The sequence below is a fragment of the Chaetura pelagica genome, unplaced genomic scaffold, assembly GCF_000747805.2.
Source record: "Chaetura pelagica isolate M959 unplaced genomic scaffold, ChaPel_1.0 scaffold39, whole genome shotgun sequence".
In the NCBI taxonomy this organism is placed as follows: Eukaryota; Metazoa; Chordata; class Aves; order Apodiformes; family Apodidae; genus Chaetura; species Chaetura pelagica.
The window spans coordinates 896796-920999 of record NW_009954614.1 but is presented as its reverse complement, the minus strand read 5'-3'; the positions used below and the strand labels follow the sequence as shown (position 1 = coordinate 920999).

The window sequence follows — 24204 nt, the reverse complement described above, 5'->3', positions numbered from 1 at the left end:
AGCAGGAATAAGATTAAAGGTGCTTAAGTCTGTAGAGTTGTTTCTAATTTGTACGTGTCATTTCAGTGGCATTTGAACAGAGCTCTGTCCCTTCCCCTCACTGCTCCCCTGTGGTACTGTGCTTGAGTTAAGGCTGAGAAGCCAAGCTATTGGAAGAACATTCATTTTGTACCCTAATTATTATGCTGGCACTCGGGAGATAATTTTTCCCTTCATGCACTCCCAATTAATATGCAAATGAGCTGATAAATATTTATACCGTGATTTAAATTATGCAGGGAGTGCTTTCAGTGTACTCTGCAAATGAATTGTTCATGGACTTCAAAGTGCTGGCTGCTGTGCTAACGAGGAGAGATTTGCATAAGGCCCTAATCAGGCGCATACTGATTAAGCTTCATTATGGAAACTGCCAGCTGCAATCTTTGTTTCTATTTTATTACAAAAAGGGGAACTTTTCACGCTTCAGTCGCCTTGACAATGTCAGACACAGCTAGTAGGAGAGACTAAAACTCCACAGAGCAACTGAAGTTTCCCTGTTCAGTTGAAGATTGCTATGGTGTAACTGAAGTTGTATTTCTTCCCCCACCTCCCCACTCCCTTTCTTGTTCAGTTGAGAGCAGTAGTGTAGATTTGATAGAAATTGCCATTCTCCCTTTCCTTGGACTGTCTGAACCTGTAGAGGATACCACAGCAATGCTGGACTGCAGCGACTACATTCTAGGTGGGTACTAGCTCAGCTCTTTCTTATAAGTGTTTAATATGGAAATAGAGGCTGCGAGGTTGACTATGCATAGAGGCTTAATCACATATGCAGAGACTAGAGAAGGTATCTGTAAGGGTGAAGCTCACCAGTGAATCGGCAGCAAAGTAGCTGACTGATAGATAGATCTCTACCAGGAAAATACAGGGGTTTTTTTTCCTTCTTTCCCTCGCTCCAGGAGAATTTGTTTCCTCTGCACTGGAGAGATTTGCTGCTAGGCTTGGATGTTATTAATACAGACCTTTTGCTTTTAGAATTTCAATCTGAGAAGCGTTTGGCTAACAAAAACTGCGCTTGACTTACATATCTGTGTGTTATGAATTTTAAAGCATTAAAATGAATAAGAGAGTCCTATTCTCCAAGAATTTAGTAGCTGTATTGAGCCATTCCCCAACAGAATGTGTATTATGTCTGTGTATTTTTAATGTAATAGCAAGGTTCTTCATACATAATAGAAAATAAGGTGGAGTCCACAGTGGTTGCCATTGATACCATTGCAAGCTGTGCCTAAGGTTACTGGGATAATATATTTCCTGCACTGAGATTCCATCAGGACTGCAGAACAGAAATGCCATGATTTCTTGTACGCATCTTAAAGTTATTTGTAATAACCAATCATCCCAATTTTACAATAGATACTATTTATTTTCAAGGCTCTTTCTCCAAAGCTTAATGTATAGATATTTTTTTTTCTGAGTATTCTTTTGATATCATTAAGAACATGTAAGAACTTACATGTCAAAGTAAGATAATGTATTTTTGGATGGTAAATTTTAAAGCAGATGTCTGAATATTTGTTTATGAATATGGAGTGGGGTTTTTTGAAAAATAATTTCTTGTGAATCCTTGACATGTTTTCACTCACACTGAACTTTGTTTTTTCCATAGTTGTTGAAGAATTATTTTTGCTGGTGCTGATGGAGTATTAGGCAGTTTCACTTTAATGGGTGAAAGGAAGTAGTTAATGATATATTCCATGTTAAGGTTTTCTGTGTTTTACTAGATATGTACAGTCTCTAATACTCCAAGTTGGTCCAATGTCCCCTTCTTATTTCTTCTGAATACCTTTTGAAATGTCACTGAGGGTGTGCAAAAGCCTGGCACAGCATTGCCTGGAGACACCCTCAGCCTTGCTAGTGGAGTAGCAGTACTGAATGCATTCACTCCTGAGAATTTGATTTCAATCCTGCACCTGCTGCTTTCAATCCTTCTTTCGGTGGAGTTTGTTTTGAGATAATGTTGGCAGAAGTTGTAGCCCAGGGCCTTGATTTAAAACCATAGTAAGATCTAAAGGAAAAAGAAAAGGTGAGGGCATTATGGTTTAGGTTTTTTAGCCCACTTCATTTGCTTATTCTTTTAACTTTAAAGCAGGAATTGTATGAGCATGTATAAACCAAATAATCTTTTTGTTTGACATAGAATGAATCCGTAGGTTAAGTATCCTACGGATATATGTATGTTTTGCTGGTAGCAGTTTTGTGCTTCAGATGCATGTCATACCATTTGCAATGGAAATTGTGGCATTGTTCTTGATGCTTTACATGCAGAAGGTCCACAGATGGAACAAGAAATAGTCAGTTGGTGAAATAATGGATGCTATCCTTCATTTGAACCTGAGCAGTACCAGAAAGATATTTTTCATCCAACTTGCTGCTTTTTTACAATAGCAATGTTTGAGGTCTTTGTTAGGGATGAATCTTTACAATAAAACAGTCTTAATTTAGACATGCTTTTGGTAGTTGAGTCAACTTTGTGTATGTCTAGTAGCAGGAAACAGTGAAAGCCTTTTAAAAAATATTTATTTTGCAGCATAGCCTGAAAGAAAAACTTGGTTGCTTTGTGAAAAGAGGTCTGCAGAGTTTTAACTTTGTCCTGAGCAGACTTGGTGGTCATGTAGCAAGGTATCTTTATGAGCATCCTCGAATAGAGGGAACAGTCACTATATTACTTAGAATTCTCTTCACAGAACAGTTGTGTCCCCCTCTCTGGGTTTGGTTTGTCTATTAGTATCGTGCGGGGCTGCTCTAATACTTCAGTTTCTGCAACAAACTAGCACAGGAGGCCCTGAGTTGTTTTTCTTACAAGAACTTTCTGAAGTGGTTCAGTGAATGCATCCCATGTTACTGAGAAATTATCTTCTCAACCTGTGGTCTTCCCTTCTGTAGTCAGTGCTATCATGAGCTCAGGCTATGTTTGTGCTTTGAGCTTAAAAGACGTCCTATGTCTGATATTCCCATGAGTTAGCCAGGTTTCCACAGCCAAATATATTGAACTTCTAAGCCCTCTTTGCTTATTTTCCTGTTGGATGAGGACTCATTTGTGTCCAAAGAGAAGTCTCCCATTCAGTGTTCTCTGAACCTAAACTAATTTCAGTAGCCAGCTGTGTCTCAAGGAAGGAACTAATGCTGTCTATCAAAGAAATGTTGCAGAGGTGGTGAAAAATGGGGCAAAACTTTCAGCCTTTTGCTGAAGTGTGGACCAGCAGCACTCAGCTGGAAATTTTCTCCTCACTCCCCCTTTCCAAAAGCAGTTTAACATGTCTACCTCTACACTAAGAGTAACGTTGATAGTTCAGATCTCTTTTACACGACCGACATTTGAAGAATATAAGCATGAGCATAGGAACTTTCTGAGAAGAGTTGAGGCTTTGGAGAGGTTGAGTTGACTTGGTGGAAGATTCATGTTTGTTTCAGTCCTCTGGTTTTTTTCGGCCCTATTGGGTATGACTGCAGCACTTGTTTATGTGGAAAGTTACATTCATTTGAAAAATAATGACTCGTCTTACTGTGTTTCTTAACTGCTAATTGGATTTTTTCCAAGGTTGATGTATCTTATCTTTTCTCTCTTACATGCTGCGTTTGTAATTAATTTCCTCCTTTTCCCACCATGCACTCCCAGGCAGGCTTTGTCATGACTCCTGTTTTCATTCAGGCCCTATCTACTTGGTTGGTTCCTCTGGCTTTTGCTTGTGTTCCTCTTCTGCTGTTGCCCCTGGTTCTGATAGCCTGAAGGTGGCAGTGGTCTGTCTTGGGCAGTAGCAAGTGATATGGCAATACTATATGGCAATAGTCCGACTTCTCCTTTCCAGCTCTCATAGGCCAAGCAATGAAGTGTCTTCTCTGGGCATTCTTGGAAATACGTGGGGAGAAGATGCAGCAGTTAATGCTGTTACTGTATTCTTCTTCAGCCCATTGGTATTTTGGAAATAACTGCTTTGATGAAAGTACATGACAGAGGTAACCTTTTAAGCACCTAGCAAGAGAATATCCTGGAGTAAAGGGTTCATTTTGAGTTTATTGCACTTGCATTTAACTGGTTATGGGAATGGAAGAATGTGCTTAAGGATTTGCTTACACTTCTTTTTATGAACTGGTCTGTCTTGAGATTATTTTTGTAATTTTGGTTTGTGATAATATGACACACTGAGGTCGGTAGCAAGGAATGAGGAGGTAATAAGCTGGAGAGCTGGAGCTGTACACAGAACATCTGTATGGATTCCTATATAAGGAAACTATACTCTCTGTCTGCCATCTGGAGAGTCCCTCTGCATTTCACTATATTCAGCTGACAGACTTTCAAATCAAGAGCAGACTTTACAATAAATTCATCCAGAGGGATAAGGAAGAGGAAGAATATATTTATATTACTTAGCATTTATATATAGGAAATATAAAGTAACTTGATATCAGTGACATTCCTGTAAAATAAAAGTGCAGTATTAGAAAAATGGCCTCATTTTAATTAGAATGACTGAATTGACTTTCTCTTATGGGGGAGAAAACCCAACTCAATGTAGGCTATGGTGGTCAGACAATGTTTTTGCATCTTGATGTAGTCATTGCTCCTGCCACCCCCCCGTTTTTTATTTTTGTTTTTGTTTTGTTGTTGCTTATATGACTCGCATTGTACTGAAAATTTAATTTCTATCTTTGCCCTCCAACATGCTGTCTTTTATTCCCTTAACACCATGTTTGGACATGTGGGAATAATGCCATACAAAATTTTGAAACTGAGATCTGGAAGATTCAGTATTGTGTTATGTTTCTGATAATTCTTTTTTGTGTTATAATCTGAAATAGTCCAAGTACATATAAAATTCCTGATGTTTTGTACTTCCCTTGGACAAAAAGGTATGAATAGATTTGTGGGTTTTTTATTGTTTTAGTTTATCTTTATTTCTGTTTTAATGCAGACTCAAGAATGAACAATCCGTCAGAAACCAGTAAACCATCGATGGAGAGTGGGGATGGGAACACAGGTAAGAAATTAGTCAGTGCACAGATATTTTCTGGTGGAGTTGAATGGATATTAAAAGCAAAATTTCTTTACCAGTTTGCAGGAATTAAAGAACAAAACAACCTCCCTCCCCCCTCTACTGTTTTTAGAGGCTTGGAAACACTTTTGTCGTGTCATTAAACCTACTATATCAGACCATTACCCGCACTTTGTAATTAAGATTGCCCTTCCCTGTTCCCTATATTTGTAATATTCCTGATATTATGTAAGGTCTGGTGGCACTAGGTCCCCATAACTAGTCTACTTTTTTCCTGGCAGAACCTACCTTCAACACTTGTAACTTCATTATCTATTTTTGTGGTGAAATTTTCAATGGCAGATGTGGGCCACTGGCTTTCCATTTTAGATTTCACTCAAGCTCTTGTAAGTTTTCAATAAGAAGGCAAAGGGAGAAAGCTTTATTTCTCAACATTAAAAAAAAAAGTAAGTTTCTCTAATTCTCTAATTTCTTCCTGTGTTAGAACACAGCCTTGAATTTTGATTGGGGAAGAAGAGGCTTTGTGTCAGGGACAGCTTGCCTTTTGGTGCCTCCTTAAGATGTGGCCAAGTTCCATGCCATTGAAGAAGCTTGTTAAGCCACTGTAACTCAATGATGCTATCTTATGCTTTAATTACTTTCTGGAGGTAATTTACTGTTCATTTTAGAAGCAAGAGAAATTACAGTTCTGAATGGAAAGTAAATTGTTTAATCTAACTCAGAATCTTCTCTGAGCTCAGAATAGCATTTGGGAAGCGAAAATTTTGATGAGAAGGAACTTGTTCTTGCTTCTTTGAGAGAAGTCTAGTTAGCTTGTATGAGTAAAATAGTTTTTCCTCCTCTTAGTTCAGTAATGAGTTTTGTTTTAAGTTCTGGAGTTTTGCTGAAATTAACAAGTTATTTCATTTTATGCTGCTATCTCCTCATTCTTTGTGCAAGGATTTAATGCAGCTAAGAGTGACTGAATGTCACTGATCCTGATACTGATTCGAGAGACTGGAGGTTTTCTACCAATGCATGGGGTCAGTCAAAAGAATTCTGCTCACTTATTTGTGTCTGTTTTGTTACTGGCATCTTAAGTTTTATAATTTCCATGGTATTTTTAAGAGGAGAGGTACCAGTTCTTTTTATGTACAATAATTATTTATTACCTATTTGATACTGGTTTAGGATTATATAAAACGTTATTTTTAAAAAAACCATGGACTTGTAAGTATTTCATAATTATAAACAGCATCAAGTGAACATTGTTTTTAAATATCCCTATAGAATCCTTGTATCTGGAGCGTGTGTGTAAACTTTTGAAGAAAGTCTGACTTCGTGCTCTCTACAAGAACAGTTCCTTGTATATGCTTTCTCCAGAGTGCATTCCCAATGTGCTTCCTTAAGGGAAGCTTTAACTTGCAGTTTCACCTAAACTGAGCTGTTAAAGATGACTTATTCAAAGGCAGCGCATAATCACAGAAGTATTGTACCTGCTACAGCAGAACCCTGGGTCTGCTCTCCTAGACAAATACTTAATCTGTGTGAAGGTGGTGTTCATGGTATAAGGAAATTGGTGGACTTATAAGTCCACTTGTGCATGTAGGTGTTTTCAATCACCTAAGGGGTTACATGTGTATTTTTTTATGGTCTAAATCTAGTGTTAGTTATTACAAAGGTTTGACTCTTGCTGGCATTAGGACCTGTTGCAAACAGGTTGTTCCCAGTAATTTCAGTTTTGTTTCCTGACTTTTTAAATTATGCAAATTAAAATACTCCAGGATTTTTGAGGACTCTTTGTTCTGCACTCGTTGTTTTGTTTTTTTTAATACAGTGATCATAAGCCACTGAAGATAGTGATTAATGGCATTTGTGATGTTCTTTAGGGGCTCAAGCATGTGTTAGTCGATTGGCACATGTTAAACCCAAAAAGGAATACTCACAGAATGTAATTGTAGGTTTCTGAGCAGAGTACTTAGATTATGGTCCTGGGCTCTGTGAGTACTTAGTGAAAGAAGTCAGCTTTTACTTAAGATGGTAAGGAACTGATAGTGCCATTGACTGCCTGGGGACCATAGGCTCTGAAGCAAAATCTGTGAAGATTATTTTTATAAACACCCACAGTTGTTATTTTTTGTTACTTTCTGTAACTGTCTACTTTCCAGTGTCATTTGTAAGTTCAGTCTGCTTTGTGAGCACTACTGGTCTATCTTCTGAACCTCAGTGGATGTTTGCTTGAGTCATTCCTGTTTCAAACTGTAGTAAACTGATGCAACTTGAAAACTTTAAGAGAAATTACTGAAGGACATGGAATTTATGTTTGGCAGAGCTAGTGTTCTAGGAAAAAAAACCCCTAACAGTTGCCACTGGTAAAGATGACTTAACAACATTAGTTCTCTGAGCTAACAGCTAAGTTTCATGGAAGCTAACAAATTAGGGGTTTGTATTTCTAACTTGGACTATGTAGGGAATGTAGCAGTCCCCTGAATATATTGGTCACAATGAAGTGCCTTAAGCAGATCTTAACTCTAAAATTTTTATGCTAACTGGACTCCCTGTTTAGGAATCTGAAACAGCAACACATACTTCAGAGAAACTAAAAAAAACAACACAAAACCCAAACCGAACCAACCAAACAAAAATCTTTATGAGTACAAGAGTTGTTGGATGGCTGTTTTCACAAAAACATGAATTGATCAACTGGTCATCAGTATTGCAGAACTGCACAAATCTTGCCAACCTTCAGTTGTGGGTGGACAATCTACCTATTGGAAAAAGAGAGTGAAACAAGAATAGCATCTTACAGTAAACAATAGCCCTTTTAGTTTCCTTTTTATATATTACAGCATGACATTTTCCAAAACAACTCAACCTTTTTTGCTTGTTTAATGCATATTCTTTTTTAAAAGCTAAATGCAATACTCTGAAAGCCAAGGTAATAATGTCTATGATGTGCATAGACACAGCAGCAAAATAATAATTTTTGTAAGTATAGTATTTGAAAAGATTCTAAGGATTCTTGTTTGCATTGCTCCATTTCCAGAGATTCATTTTCCAGTTTCCCTAAGAAGAAATTCTGTAGAACAGTGGGAGAGGGACCATGAAATATTCTTTAACTGCTAGAATTCTGGGTAAATATCAATGCTAAACTTGTTATTAGTAATGTGGACAAATAACCAACAATTTCTGAGTTTTGGGAATATATCTCTCTCTGACAATGCTCACATGTAGAGAGAGAGATGGGAAAATGTACTGCTGGTGCTGGAAGATGTCTCCCAGAGCACAGTGCAGATACTTGAGTTAGAAGGGACTTCACTTAGTGTGGAAGGACCACAACTTCCTTAGTTTGCCTTCCTTTCCTGAATCCTTTCTTGCGTCTTATTCTACATCCAGACCTGTAGTTCCTCACTTCCCTTCCTTTCTCATGCAGTTTGTAAACTCAGACTAAAGTTGATAATTATGATCTTTGATTTTGAGAGTATGTTCTTCTCCTGACTGCAGGTTTAAGGTCTCCTGACCTTGCTTGGGTCAATTTTTTTATGCCTTTACCCTCTGCAGGTACAATTTCAGGACAGCATAAACTAATCCACATTCAGGATGTCCTGGTACTTGGTGTTCTGTTTCTTTCCCTGGAGTGGCAATGAGATTGTTCAAAGATTTTATTTGGCTGAATGTAAATTGCCCTTAGTACTAGACTTCATCCAAACTGCGTCTGTGAAGTAGCTAACCACATGGCTGAATTTATGCCAGAATTTAAATGTGTTTAAGTTGCATTGGACTTGGGCTATAAGGGTGAAATTCCATCCTACAGCTATTCAGTCTTAACAACTTGCTGGGGGCAGCAGAGGCTCATTTCCCAACTACCATGTTGCTGACCTCCCCTGCTTTGCATTACATGCTGCTTGCTGGGCCCTAAGATAAATTAGGTCAGCTCTAACAGTTATGGCAGCTGGGATGGAGGTGGAAAAGACATAAACACTTGGGGCTGTTGAAATCTCAATACTTGGGATTGCCATGTCTATTAGTCACCATGGGTTTTTGCATTTAATTCTTAAGCAGAAGTGGTGTTTTGGTCCTCTCACATCCTTGCAATGTGCTTTGTGCTTCTGACCCTTCCATTTGCCAGTCTCCTTATCAGATTTCTTGGATTCCGCAGGAGTGGTGTCAGATCCTTATGAGCACCTTAAGAGCAAGGCTGTTCATATGCTGAACTCAAAGTTCATTTCCCCACTCTTCTTCAAAAGCTGTAGCCATCCTGTGATAAATGCAAGTAATCTGGGTAGCATTCGTTTCAAAACTAAGGCTGCATCCAAAGGGAAAAGGACCCTGTACTGTTCAAATACAGAAGAAAACTTAAGATGCAAGTTGAACAGGTGTGGTTTGGGTTTTTTCGCTCCATGTTTGTTTTTTGGGAGTATGGGGAAGAGGGAGTTGGAGTCCTTTCAGGTTGAATGTAAAGAAAATATTTTCTCACACCAACTGTCTAAACTATTTTTTGGGACCCATGGAGATGTGAAGCTCAGTCTTGGAACTTGCTTTGTTAAACTATCAACCCTAGGAGGCTTGTTTCAAATTTCCCTATTTGGACTCAGCAGAAGTGCTAGCTGGGGCATTTCTTCTGCACATATGCACACCAGTGCTCTCGATATGGTACCATGATTTGAGGCTCTTTTTGCAAGATAGTTAACTAGAACAGTGTCACTAATTTATTTAAGGTGAGACGTCCAGCTAGTCCTCACAGAAATTAATAATTGGTTTGACCTCCTGCAAGTTTCAAATTGGAATGAGTAATACCTACCTTAGGTTTTGTTATCTGTATTTTTTTTTTTTCCTACCTAGGGGTCCGTGACCACAGTTTGAAAACTGCTTCTGCTCTTAAATGAGGAGGTGGTAGATTGTTTTCTATGAATTTCAGTCACTGTCAGGAATTATTTTTACATATTTATGTAGTCATCCTCCCTCTCCCTTTGGCCATCTGCATAGAGAGAATTCTGCTATTTACTGGAGTGAATGAAAATAGATGAGATTCTTCTAGCTCTTACCAGCATACAGTTTTGTCTACCTCTCTTCAGAGATACCATCTCTACAATTTTGCATTCATGCAAGATAATTCAGACTAGTGACAGTCCTCCCATTCCCTTTGGATTGGAATTTTAGACTCATTAAGTGAAATTATTTAATGTAGTTTAAGGTTTGAGTATTTTTAATATGTCTGTGGATCTTTGGCTGCACATATGTCTCTTAAGTCTCTAAACCCTGGCCCAAAGTACAGAATTAAAAACTTGGGAGCAGACCCGCTCTTTCCCCACAGCAGCTCCACCAAAGATCCATCAAAGGGCTATCTTAGGTGGGTGCTAGAAGGCTTGACTGTCTGTTTGGTGCATCTATCTATCTATCTATCTATCTTAGGAAATGTTACGTGTAAGATGTTTGTAGGTCTAAATAGCAATATAAATATTTGGAGTAGTGGATTTTACTAATCTAATTTTATGCCTGCTTGCTTTTGCAGATGTTTCTAAGGAATAGAAGACCCCTGTTGTTGTTTGACAACTGTGATTCTCTTTTGCTTAGTAGATAACCTAGATTTTTGTGGCAAAAATTAGATGATGGAAGGAATTTTTAAGTAGGAGTTAGTTGAACACCTGTCTGGGTGACAGACAGGGACTGAACAAAATCTGATAGTCATGAAGAGTAAACATGCAAGTCTAAGGCTGGTTTTACTTCATTTCAGTAATGCAATTTTTAAGATTGCATCACCTGTTCTAGAAATTCCATGGAGGCTGATACACTCAGTCTCCTTTCTTGTTGTTAACCACTGTAGATAGTAATAACCCAACATTCAAAACCAGTTGTTGATAATCCCTAATGTTGATTTTATCATGTCCCCACAGAATGATTCTTAAAACTTTGTAGTTATAAATCCTCTTGGCAAAGGAGAATTCTGTGATGGTTTCTTGTAGAAAAGTGTTTGGGTGTGAGGTTTTGGTTTTGTTTGTTTTTTTCTCCTTTTCTCCTTACTACCAAATTATTTGATGGAAGTTTGGGGCTTTTTGTGTCTTCCAAGCTGTTTTGAAAGAAGGCAACAAAAATGTAGGAAAATAATCAGGTTTTAGTTATAGGAAAGCAGGTGAGAGCAAAAGCAAGCCCAGGCAGTTATCTTAGGTAATGAGAGCTCTGCAAAAATATTCATGGAAGTGTGTAGGTACCTTCCATCAAAACATTAAATGATGGCCCGTAAGTGCTATGTATATATGGTACTTCTTTTTTTGTCAAATATTATTTTGCTTGTCTTTAATGAACAAAGACTTGCCACTTTCCAAACTTGAAGATAGTTGCCAGCTGCTGGATAGAGTGTGCCTGGAAACTAGAAACACAATTTAACCTCATCATCATGCATCCATTTGATTCTCAAACCATGGTAGAGAATGATGCGATAGTAGTGTACATGCATTTGGAAAGAGAATAGAAGCTAAAGAAAATATGTTGATTTTATTCAGCTGACAAAGGCTATATTACTCAAGTCCTGTAGTGACACTTCTTCCCCACCCTCACTTGCAATAAAAAAACTTTAATTCTTGTTACTCCCTGAGTGTTCTTCTACTACATAGTATTGAGAGAATAGCAGGAGATCTATGAATATTAATTGTCATTCCATTTCATAAAAGTAATAGTTCTTAATATCCCTCTTTCTCCAGGCACGCAAACAAATGGCCTGGACTTTCAAAAGCAGCCTGTGCCTGTCGGAGGAGCAATCTCTACAGCCCAGGCCCAGGCCTTCCTTGGGCACCTTCATCAGGTAAGAGAAGAGTCATTTCAAAGTAGAGGAGACTTGGCAGATATGAATGCAGCTGGTCTTGTATGTTCTATGTTCTCTCTTTTGTGAATGATGGGTAGTCAAGGGACAGATGGGTAGATCACATGCTTGAATAGCTTGGATGGGAAAGAATTCTTATTTTAGCACTCTACTAATTGCGTTAGGCTGCAGAATACAGCCTGTCAGGATAGGGTGAGGCTTTTATAGGGGAAATAGAAATCTCTGTTTTGGAGACTTGAGAATGCCTAAACCTTAATGGAGGTAACAAGTTGAAAGGCAAGGTAAAAATTAATATGTTAATAAAAGACTGTTTTGGCTCAACAGCTGCCAAGGTCCTGAGTCTGTCACTACCTAGTTAAGAAATGGAAAGTGGTATTGGGTGGTAGTCAGCACTGTGCTTCAATCTTTCAAGCTCTTACACATTAACTAAAAATACAAAATGGTTGTACTTACTGAGCATATATGGTTTGTGAGTTTTCTAACTTAAAAAAAAAAGAAGTTATTTCAAGAACCTGTTTGTCAGATAATATTCGGGCTGCTACTACTGTGTTCTGCTGCTGTAGTGTTTAGGGAATCAAAGCTGAACTTCAGATGTAGGTTGAAGCAAAATAGGGCATCCCTAGGTGAAGAGAAGTATAAGGGGCATTTTTTGTATTTTTTTTTTTTTTAATCTTTTCGCACGCTGTATGAAAACAAATGTCCTAATTTCTTTCCCTTCTTCAGCACCAAGTTTAAACTTTAGAATACTGTACCTAATTGGCTGACCTTGAATGTTTGAGGTCTGAGGTTGCACAGTTATTGTGGTATAATTGACGTACTGAAGCTTTTATGCCCTCTTTTAAGAGCTCTGAACTGCCATTTTATTGTATGGAGCATTCCACATGTCTTGTCACATAATTACAATTTTTCAAGTAGATCGGGTTATGTAGGATCTAGGGAGTGCCAGTGTTTGAATTCATTGAGCCAGTAGGCTACTATAGGCTGCCTTTATGTGGAGAGAAGCTGACTAGTTTTCATGGGTTGTCACTGTGTGCTTAACATGGAGACAGATACAGCTGTTCTGCAGAATTTTGTGTATTTGTTTTAGTCTTCGTTTTGTTATATAGATTGATCCAGGACAGGAATTGTATTTAGCACTGTGCTCTATCTCGCTTTGGGAATGTATTTATTTAAACAGTTGTCAGGATCATTATAGCTCCATGTTTGATAAAGTGTGATTCGTTTCTGAAACTGTAGTTCAAAGGAAAATCTCAGCTATTCTTTTATACACCTGCAGGTGTGTGGGAATCTGTTGCAAACAGTCCTCTTCTACAGTGGCTGCTGTCAGTGGGGTGTTACTCAGCACAGTGCTTTCCTCCAGACTAACACAAAATATCAGATTGTAAGCAACATTCAGGAACAGTTTAATTTCTAATTAGAAATGTGTGTTGTGTGGTGGAAGGAGTGTGCAAATTGCATTCAAATTGATTTTCACAAATACACTGGCTGTACCTGAGATACATTTGTTGTCTTTTTTGTGGTATTATTACTACTACTATTATCATTATCATCACCATAATCATCAATATTATTAAATTTGTAAGTATTATTTCTAAGTATATCTTTTGGATGAGAGGCTATTATTGCTTAGTTTATTCTCTGCTGTTAGTTCACGTTAAAAGCTCAGATTACATCAACTGTGTCAAAGTATGTGCTTGTGATGAGGAAGAGCTTTTCTGGGAGTGTTTGCTTAGATACAGAACATGCTTAGTAAGTCTAGTACCTTCATCTAGAACAGTAGGAAATATTTCCGAGGTAGCTCTTAAGGATTGCCTGTTCATATCTTCAATTACTAATTTAATGTGCTGCAATTTAAATTAAAACTCTCTGTGCTTGCAGATATATGGAGTCTCTTTTGTGATGTGTATTATGTGGGGACATCTTTTTATAGAGACAAGAGTGCTTGTGTTGCTTTATTGTATCCTTGTGTGTTGCCCGATTTTCAAATCAGCAGTGGTTTTCAAACAGGGCTAGAGATGAAATTCACTGCAGGCTGTAACTCTGACCCTTGAAAGTGTTGGCAATTAATTACATAATTTTCGTCTTTATAGTAGGCGTAGTGGTTTAAACAAGGCAAGACTGATTCAAATGATCTTTGGTAAATGAAAATTTAGCATTTGCAGTACAGAGAAAATTACTATTAAAAATAAAATAACACTCTTTAGAAATCTTACTTTCTGAAGCATCCGTTTTTCTTCGCTTCTAACTTCTTTGGACCAGTTAATCACAAACATTGAAGTCAAGTTTGTAGCATACCTGAATCAATACAGCCTTTGTGAAGTGTCTCCAGTCCTCTGTATTGAGATCTTATATTCAATGGCTGAGGACTGCAAATACTTGAGCGGGTTAATTTGAGGAAGAGTGTTTATGCTGTGGGTTCTGTGCTATGCAGCTGTTTGTTCCTCTATCATATAAGGAAGCGGGTGAAGGCAGTGTACATAACTGGGGTAAGACCCATTCTGAAATACTAGGATGAAGATGAGTCGAGCTTTATGCCCTCCCCTGAAGCCTGGATTTTTCTAACAGGAACAGAAATAGTTAGCCTGTTCATCCCAAAATGCTCTGTTTCAACTCAATTTCATGATACATTTCATAATATCTAGATCCCTAGGCAGAGATATGTTCAGTAAGAGGCAGACAGGTAACATGGTGGAAGAGTATTGCAGTTTATTTTTTTTTCAGCCTGGAGCACAGCCCCCATTTCACTGATTCAGTTATTAGAGGGACATGCATTGTTTTTGAGCAGAGTCTTTGTTGGGGTATGGATGGGGAGGTTGTTCTTTTTACGTTGTTAAATTTTCCTGTAGATTCTACATTATTTCATTTCCATTTTTGCACTGTGTTATAGGTCCAGCTCGCTGGAACAAGTTTACAGGCTGCTGCTCAGTCCTTAAATGTACAGGTAAAGACAGTTTCCTTCTGCTGCCTGTCTGTCTCATTCCAAACAGCATTATGGTCCCATTAGAGATAGTTTTTAACCTAAGATATGTTACTCTTATTTTTTCATTCAAGCTAGTCTTGCAAGTGATAGGTATGAAGGGATAGCTTTAAAATTGTAGAATCAGATTCAGGATTGTAAGCATTCAGAAATTGAGGTAGTTAAAAACATGCAGTGGTCATAATTTTGTACTGAATTTCAGTCAGGTGTTGTATATGAAAACTATGAAACTCCAGAAATATTTCATGTCCATCCATTTATTCACTTCTTTTAATCATAGCAGGTATTACTTTGCAATTTGTCCTTACTTCTCGTAGCTGAATATAGGTGTATCATGTAACATTAGCTATGTCATGTGGCTGGTGTAGATTGCTTGTGTAAGTAACACAGTGATTTCAAAATATGTGAGAGTAATTGTTGTTTAATATTGTAGGTAAGACAACAAAGCCTTCAAACTTTTTTATGATGCTGAATGCTTCAGTGTATCAGTTAATGTACCACTTCCTCTCAGTACTATATTAAGGGGCAAGGGATGTATTTTTATTGAAAACTGGTTTCAGTATTGCTTGTTATTAAAGAATGTAGGTAGTGCATTACATGAAATGCAATAGAATGTGGACCCACTTATACATAATAACAATTTAGAAAGAAGAGGAGGTATAGTGACCTTCCTTTCTAAGAGGAAGGAGGCAGAAAATTGCCTTGGTTGCCATGGTAAACTTCCATCCCTGAGAGAGATGTTGGCAAACAGGCTGTATCTCCAGTGCAGAATGTTTACAGTCCTGCGCTGTAATTATCGCTCAATGACTGGCAGAATTAATCAGAGCCTTTATGTTAATTAGCCTGCTCTGCAGTCCCCAAAACAGGTGGTGGAAAATATGCAAATCTATGCAGAATTTTAATGTTCTGCATAACCAGTTTTAATTTTCATAAAACTCTCCCCCTCTTCATGCCACTTGCATTTCTTCTCTCGTGCCTTCATAATTTCCTGTGTTTATAAATGAAACAGAACCCAAAACCACAAAAAAAATTTAAATGAAAACTCTGGATATTTTAAAATAAAGCAGCATTCAATTAAATAACTGCTGGACTTGGATTATTTAAAAGCAGTGGGAGGATTTTTCAAAACAGTTCCATATAAGCCAACACAGTATGATGACTTAGAGGTGCAAGACGCAGATATAGAAAATGGAAACAGTCTCCTCTCCCTCATTCCATTGTTCAGGATTTTAGGCAATGAATAACTTCAGCAACCTTTTCCTGCTTTATGGTGAAAGGTAGTGTCAGCATTAGTTGCATTATGTAAAATGAAATAAGACCTGAAAATAATGTCAGTTACAAAAGACCTGAGCATCTTTTTGTTTTGTTTTGTTTTCAAGTGTGTTACCTGCAGACATGTTTGAGCAGTCATAGCTGAGATGGTGGGCATATTGAGCCATTGCTTAAACACACTCTTAAAATAAACCCGAGGGCTTTTTGTATGCAGATGAAAGATTTTTATTGTACAGCGTTGAGATAGCAGTGTTATACATTAACATCTGTTTTACACTATAAAGAGTTGTATCTTTTTTTCGACTAGTCTAAATCTAATGAAGAATCTGGGGACTCTCAGCAGCCAAGCCAGCCTTCCCAGCAGCCTTCAGTGCAGGCGGCCATACCCCAGACCCAGCTCATGCTGGCCGGAGGACAGATCACTGGGGTAAGATTTGCCCAAGTACACTGTAGTGAGCCTCCTGTCCGGCAAACGGTGGCAGTACCTATGGCAGTCCCTATCAGTGAGCTATCAGTGAAGGTTATTGTCATCTCCTTTAACATAGGAAGAAATCTGAGTGAAAGTGGGGACAGAAAATACCTTCCTCTATAAAAGCAGCCTTCAATATTTTTTTGTTGTTGTGAAGTATTTGCTTCCAGAAAAAAAAATAAAATTAGAAAATTCTTTCTTTCATTTCTCAGTTTCCATGTTGACTCTGCAATGAAATGAAAACCTGGTGTGTGTACAAATAAGAAAGTCACTGATGTCATAAAGAGGAATTTTTTATTTTTTTGCAAGAGTAAAATGGGGCATGGGAACGTGATACTAAATTGTAGCATGTAGATAGCTAGGTAAAGAACAAGTGATGGGAACTGCTGACACTAATTCCTACTCTTCTCAAACACATTTCTTTTTAAGTAACTGCATTAGTGCTTGCCTTAAGTCTATTCAGCTCCTCTGTTTTAACTTGCCAGTTTTGAGTTTTTTAATTGCAAGGCTTTCAGAATAATCATGGGATAAGTGTTGTTTTAGAATTAGTGGTGTTTTTGAATTATTGTAAATGCTTTCAGTCATTTAAAAAAAATGCAAGTTTTATGAATGGGCTGATTTGTTTAAGGAGTTTTCTTCCACATAATCAGCTTTGCAATTTTAAGAGTTTGCATGTTAATAAGGAATTTAGGGCAGTTACTCCAACAGTGTGTTTACGATTTTAAGTATTTGGTTAGATCACCTCTACACTTGAATGAAATGGTGTCTTAATTTTGTGTTCAATTATTAAATCTTCTCATATGCTAGTGTGTAAATAAAAATCTTTTTTAGTTTTGGCTAATTACATTTGAAAGTTTTAAAAGTGAGACTGTTTTAATAAGCTATTAAAACTCAGAGTACTTCAGTATTTTTCACATCATCAAAAAATACTGGTTTGTTTTAATTTATGTGCAGTAGTGAAACATTCAAAACTCCAGGCCTGTGCAGATATGGAATGCAGTAAATATGGGCATCAAGATTCATTTACATGTAAAGGAGAGACTGCTGCCACCTGTTTCACAGAGATAATGCGTGTTTGGGAAGGGGAAGGGACATAAACTTGCCAACTCTATTCTATTAAAAAAAAAAAAAAAAAAAGAAAAAAAACAGATGGGGAGACTTGGAGAGAAACAAATGGAGCTCATGTTCTTTACTTATATCTTAGGGCATAATGGAAATGGTGGAATATGGCAGGGATTCATGCAAATGTGAAGCAGCTGTGGTGTTATCAGTTTGTTCAGTGGCCATAGCCAACATTCCTTATTCCTGCTTCTCATTCATCTGGCTAATCACTTGCTGTTCTGTTGGGTGTAAATTTCCTTTCAAATCCGGGTGATATTCATCCTTTTCTTTTGCTTGCTACTTAATTACCTGTTTCTTGAACCTCCTGGTAGAATTGTGAAAAAAACGAGGAGCAAGGCTAGGTTCTGTAGGTTCTAGTAAGAGCAAATGTTTGCATTGGTGTGATTAGGTGTCAGGTCTGTGGTAGCTTGGTTCCTACACTGTGTTGAGTAGTCAGCTGTCCTTATGTAGGGCCAGAGTCATTGGCTAGTTAATGGCTGAACTGTAGTAATAGTTATAGGAATGTCTGGTTAATATAAGTAGTAATGAGCTAGCTAATGACTTTGTAGCTGAAGTGGCTCTTTCCATTATTAATGGCTGTGTTTTCTAATTATTTATAGCTCACGTTGACGCCAGCCCAGCAACAGTTATTGCTACAACAGGCGCAGGCACAGTTGCTGGCGGCTGCAGTGCAGCATTCAGCCAGTCAGCAGCACAGCGCTGCTGGTGCCACCATCTCGGCCTCTGCTGCAACGCCGATGACGCAGATCCCTCTATCTCAGCCAATACAGATTGCACAGGTGAGGCTTGAGAGGGTGGAAAATCAAGAGGTTTGACTAACTGCATCATTCAAACAATATTTTTTTTCCTTATTCAGTGAGTTTCTAGAGTCCCTGACTACTGTTAGTCTTTCCTAATGCATCCTTAGCTGATGAGGTTGGATTTAATAGTTTTAGCAAAGAATGTGTACCAGCCGCGCATTGATTCCACTGGGCTTCTGAGTTTGTTCCAGAATCTGACCAGATGCTGTATTTTTCTGAGTTTTCTCTGGCAAGTTAGCTTGAGAAAAGAGAAGAAAGGGTATAGAAAGATGCCTGTAGAAATTACACTTGTTGAGACCCGTATGGATGGTAAGGGATACCTACGTATTGCAAAGGATGCTTGTTAGGTTCAGGCAGCAAAACGATAGAGCTAAAGAAAGGCAGTTTGACTTGTTACGTTTGTGTGTGATTTTTGGCTTGGCTCTTAATGCTTAGGGTTCAATGGCAAACATCTTGTGTGTCTAGAGAAAAACTTGCCAGAATGAGTCTGGTGTTGAAATCTGTGTAGTTTTGTGGCCTGCTGCTGCATACTTGTTGATTGTTCATTCCAAAGAACTACTTGCCGACAAAGTTCTGCTTACTAGGAACAGCAAAGATCCTTCTAGGTCTTCTAGGATTGGCTTAATTCAGTGTGGAGAGTGCAGCACCACTGACTCAGATCAGTCAACCTCACCTCTGTGCCCAGCAACATTATGGAACAGATCCCCCTGGAAACTATGCGAAAGCATGTGGAAAATAAGGAGGTGGTTGGTGACAGCCAGCATGGCTTCACTAGGTGCAAATCCTGCCTAACAAATGCAGTGGCATTCTATGACAGGGTTACAGAGTTGGTGTATAAGGCAGGAGCAACTGATGTAATTTACCTGGATTCATGAAAAAGCATTCAGCACTGTCACAGATAACATTCTTCTCTCTAAGTTGGAGAGACATGGACTTGACGAGTGGACCACACAGTGGATAAGGAATTGGTTGGATGGTTGCATTCAAAGAGTTGAGGTCAATGGCTGGATGTCAAAGTGGGGATCGATGAAGAGTGGCATTCCTCAGGGGTCAGTACTGGGACTGGTCCTGTTTGATACCTTTGTCAGCACCGTGGACACTGGGATTGAATGCACGCTCAGCAAGTTTGCCAGTGACACCAAGCTATGTGGTGTGTCATTGACATGCTGAAGGGAAGGGAGGCCATCAAGAGGATTCTCTGCAGGCTTGAGTTGTAGTCTTGTGCAAACCTTATAAAGTTCAACAAGGCCAACTGCAAGGTCCTGCACCTGGGTCAGAGGAATCCCAAGCATAATTACAGGTTGGGTGGAGAATGGATTGAAGACAGCCCAGAGGAAAAGAACTTGGGGGATGTCGGTTGATGAGGAGCTCAACATGAGCCAGTAATGTGTCCTTGCAGTCCTGAAAGCCAACTGCATCCCGGGCTGCATCAAAAGAAGCCTGGCCAGCACAAGGGAGGTGATTCTCCCTCTCTACTCAGCTCTTATGACACCCCACCAGGCGTACTGTGTCCAGTTCTGGAGCCCCCAGCAGAAGAAGGACGTGGAGCTGTTGGAGCAAGTCCAGAGGAGGGCCACAAATATGATCAGAGGAGTGGAGCACTTATGCTCTGAACAGAGGCTGAGAGAGTTTGGGTTGTATAGCCTGGAGAAGTCTCCAGGGAGACCTTGTAGTAGCCTTCTAGTACCTGAAGGGGGCCTAGAGGAAAGCTGGGGAGGGGGTTTTTACAAAGGCTTGCAGTGACAGGACAAGGGGGAAAGGTTTCAAAGTGAAAGAGGGTAAATTAGGATATTAGAAAGAAGCTCTTGACTGTGAGGGTAGTGAGACACTGGAACAGGTTGCCCAGAGAAGTTGTGGATTCCTCTTCCCTGAAAGTGTTCAAGGCCAGGCTGGATGAGGTTTGAGCAACCTGGTCTGGTGGGAGGTGTTCCCTGCCCATGGCAGGGGGGTTGGAACTGGGTGATCTTTAAGGTCCCTTCCAACCCAAATCATCTTACAATTCTACGCTTAGCATATGTTATGTGGAAGCTCCTTAGATTTATGGACAAGGGTAATCAAATATATAGCATAGGTACCTTGAGTACTACTGGTAGGTGACTGTGTTGCTGATACTGTCTCCCATCCTTCTATAGACTGAGGTTCTCAGTGTGTAATATTTCAGTTTGATTAGTCTAGCTGTGCAAAGTGTATTGCGTGTGAAATCTCCAGTGTTGCTGCTTCTTACAGTGAGCAGGTTCTTTAAGACTGTTCCGTTCTATTCAAACTGATTTCACCTACATTCAACTGGGATGAACTGAAAACTGAAGGTGAAGGCTGATTAAGTAAATGAATGGAAAAGCCACAATTACCTGTAAAGTCCATTAGTGAAATGTGCTATTCCTTTATTGTGCTGGTCCACTAGTTGAATAACAGCATGGTTGTGCTATCAGATTTTTATTAGCTGAAGTGGCAAACCTCTGTTGCATTGGTCTAAAAGTTCTGACCTCTCTGGCTGTCCTTACAGAGGCCAGAGGGATGCTGTCCCACATTGAAAAGGCCAGTACTGATGTTGCCCACAGACGCCTCACACTGAGCCTGTTGGTGCACTGTGAAGAGTCATATGACCAGGTATTAATACTTCCTTTAGCAAAGGACCCCACTTCTTTGTCATGGTCTGGACATGACTCAAGGATGTTAGCATTCAAAGAAAGTTGTAACTCCCAAGACTCTTACTTAATTTTGTTCAGCCTTTATCTGTAGCCACTAATACAGGTACATTAAAAAATAAAATAATAGGAAATGTCCTCATCAAGGAAGTTGATGGTTAGCTTCTAACGTCTCTCCATGCACCTGTGACAGAGTTCTCATTTGATATTATATGAATCTTTTAACCTAAATGTAAGTGATCCACACGTATGTGCTCCTTGTCTTCCAGGTATGCAGCTTAAGATAGTGAGATCTGCTTTATGAAGTGTGGAGCATTACATTTTCATATTAATAAAATCAATTTCATATTAATAAAATTAATAAAAACCTTGAACTTTCTGGCTTTACTTTTGTCAAGTATGCCACCAAATCAGTGGATGCTTTTGAAGGCATGTTTGTGCATGTGTGAGATGTTTCTAGTCCCATTCTTCCACTTCACTGAGAAGCTATGAAAATGGTGAAGAACTTAAAATTCTTGATTTAGTACAAGGTTTTTCTCCAGAATTTATAAAATCTTCAGAGAAGTGTTTGAGAGAAGTTGAAAAGATCCGGCCTGTGCCCTCAAATAGGAGCTTCTGATGTGAGTGTTGTCTGGTTTGTGCACATAAGGCTCTGTGAAAAATAGTGTGTCATCAGGTAGTTGCCACGTATTATTTGTAGTTGTAGCACAAAGGGAACAAATGAAAGGTTCACTTGTTTTCTGGTATTCCTAATTACTTAAATGTTTGACTTTACAATTAATATATTTGAGGATAGGTTATTTTGATGTGTAAGTGTAACTTGGCTGATTCTTGTTAGCTTCTTCCTGTGATGGAAGCACAGGCCCTAATTTATACCGGCCTTGGATGTAATCTGAGGTACTTTATGGGAAATTTCTACCATCTAGGTTTGTAGGTGGATGACACCATGCTTCTTGATTCATCTTGACAACAATTTATGAACAGTGCTCAGCTTTGTTTACATTGCTATTGTAAACATATAGCTGATTAGACAAATAGGTGAATGTTTGTTTTAATTGATTATTTTTGAATAATTGATTAGCTGGCGGGTCTCTGCCACAGGGGGCTTACCATATTTATTTTAATTAACTAATTGCACAAGCATGACTTCTTTAGCGTACACTGCAGTTAGTATAAGGTGTTTGCTGCATCAGTCTGATAAGATCTTAGTGGTGCTGCTGGGCTGATGTGAAATTGTCACTAAACAGTTGTATCAAATATTAGAGTTATTTGTAAACTTTACTTATTTTCAGGATTTATGATCAGTGCTTATATAAACTTCAAAATTACAGGGATGCTTAAGTGTGTTCTGAAATTGTAATTAGAGATAATTACATTGAATTTAGAAATTCAGAGGATTTAAAAAAAAACCAAAACACCCCAACTTCCTCTCAGCAAGATGTAGTGTTTGGCAGACTATTCTGCAGAGCTAGGAGTTGGATTGTTTAGATCTTTCTAAATTGCTAGGCAGCACTAGGAGACATGCATATTTCCCCAAAAGTCTTTCCATGTCTTTCTGTGAGCCTTTGTCAATATAAAGGTTTTACCATTGAGATAAAGAACAGTATTGCAAAGTGTCAGGATTGTTTGCATGGTTGCTATTCGGAGATTTATTGTAATGCTACAATTAACTAAATAATAGAACTTTCCCAAGGTAGAAATAAAGTTGGATTTCAAATGAATTTGAGGTGCTGGTAGAGCTATTTAAAGAGCGATTAGCCTTGGAGGTATTATTTCCATTCTGCATTACAGCATTATATTTCTGTATTTAAACAAGACTCAGCCAAGATACCATTTACCAAGGCAGATGCACAGAATAAGATTGCTTATACCAGTTATCCCTGAGGCCTCAATTTAAAAACCATTTTCTCATATGAAAGTGTAAGGGCCTGATGATACGAGTTGTCATGTCTTAGCTGGGTACCCTGTGTTCTGAATATTATAGTCTTAAGGAAGAGAGCTTTTTGTTTCAGTCTTACGAATATGCTGCTGCTGTTTGTATTCTTACTTGAATTTGACTGCATCTCCTGTGGTGCTTATTCAAACCATCTGAGATCTCCTTGGTCATCTGGGGAGGTTTGTTAGTTTGCTTTTGGTCAGGGAAGTTCTGTCTCTTTTTCTGTCTGTACTTTTTCCTTATTTTTTTTTTCCAAATCTTTATTTTGTGTTTCTACTTTTTGTCTTATCCACCTCTGTTTCATCCTTCAGCCTCTCTTAATTTCTTTTTCTTCCACCCAGCATTCACAGCTTTAGTCAGCTTGCTGTACTCCTATATCCTATATCTGCAAAGGTAAACAGTAGAGCATTGAAAATCACTGAATAAATGAGCAGAGGCTGATCTCACATTGTGTTCAAGAAGCAAGAGTTTTTAGTAGCAGTTCTCACCAATGTAACTATGATAAGAAGTAAGAAGAAACCTGGAGTTCCTGGGTCAATCTGAAGGAGTTATATCTCTCTTTTCTTTAGGAAAGAAATCGGCCTTAATTTCATAGGAGTGGTTGCAGTACTTAATTTTCTGAAAGCAAGTAATACTATCAGCTTTAAAAGCACTCTGTTGCACTAGGGGGCACTGTGAAAAATTTTACCATTCTCTTATAAAAGGGAAGTTTTCATTAAGATCATTACTTGATCAATCCATCTGTTGTCTGCCTACCATATTACATTGCATACTTTTTACTTAACATGGCCAAGTTGCCTAGGTTATTGATGGCCAGTGTCTTTGTAATGCAGGTTAAGTAGTTGTTCTCTTACAGTGCAAATGTATGGACTCATAGATCCATGGACTCTTAATTTTTTTTCCTCCCTAGTCCTCCTTTTCCCCCACTGACACTCTCCACCCCTCTTCCCTAGAAGGAGATAGTTGCAACTTTGAAGTCTTAGTCTGTTTTAATATAATGTAAGGTTGTAGGCAGCTATATATTGTAAATGGTCGTATTGTGTAAATAGTTAGCCCTGTCAATCTGTCTTGACTTCCCATCACCACCTCCATTGCTGACAGCTAATGGTTTTTCACATCTGCTGCCTGAGTGCTCAGTAACCTGCATCTGTTAA

General features: G+C 38.6%; 1 protein-coding gene across 2 annotated transcripts in view; it reads left to right on the top strand.

Moving 5' to 3' along the window:
- The first annotated feature begins 693 nt into the window (after nucleotides 1–693).
- The window catches only part of POU2F1 (POU class 2 homeobox 1), a 49195-nt gene continuing 25684 nt past the window's right edge, over nucleotides 694–24204 (top strand). Inside the window, exons 1-6 of one of the 2 annotated variants that reach the window (XM_010005479.1) lie at nucleotides 694–721; nucleotides 4953–5018; nucleotides 11711–11811; nucleotides 14717–14770; nucleotides 16386–16505; nucleotides 18269–18448. In XM_010005479.1, the coding sequence (XP_010003781.1) occupies nucleotides 694–721; nucleotides 4953–5018; nucleotides 11711–11811; nucleotides 14717–14770; nucleotides 16386–16505; nucleotides 18269–18448 (549 nt within the window). Of the gene's footprint in view, nucleotides 722–4952; nucleotides 5019–11710; nucleotides 11812–14716; nucleotides 14771–16385; nucleotides 16506–18268; nucleotides 18449–24204 lie in introns of those variants that run through there. The other variant, XM_010005481.1, reaches the window with a different exon arrangement.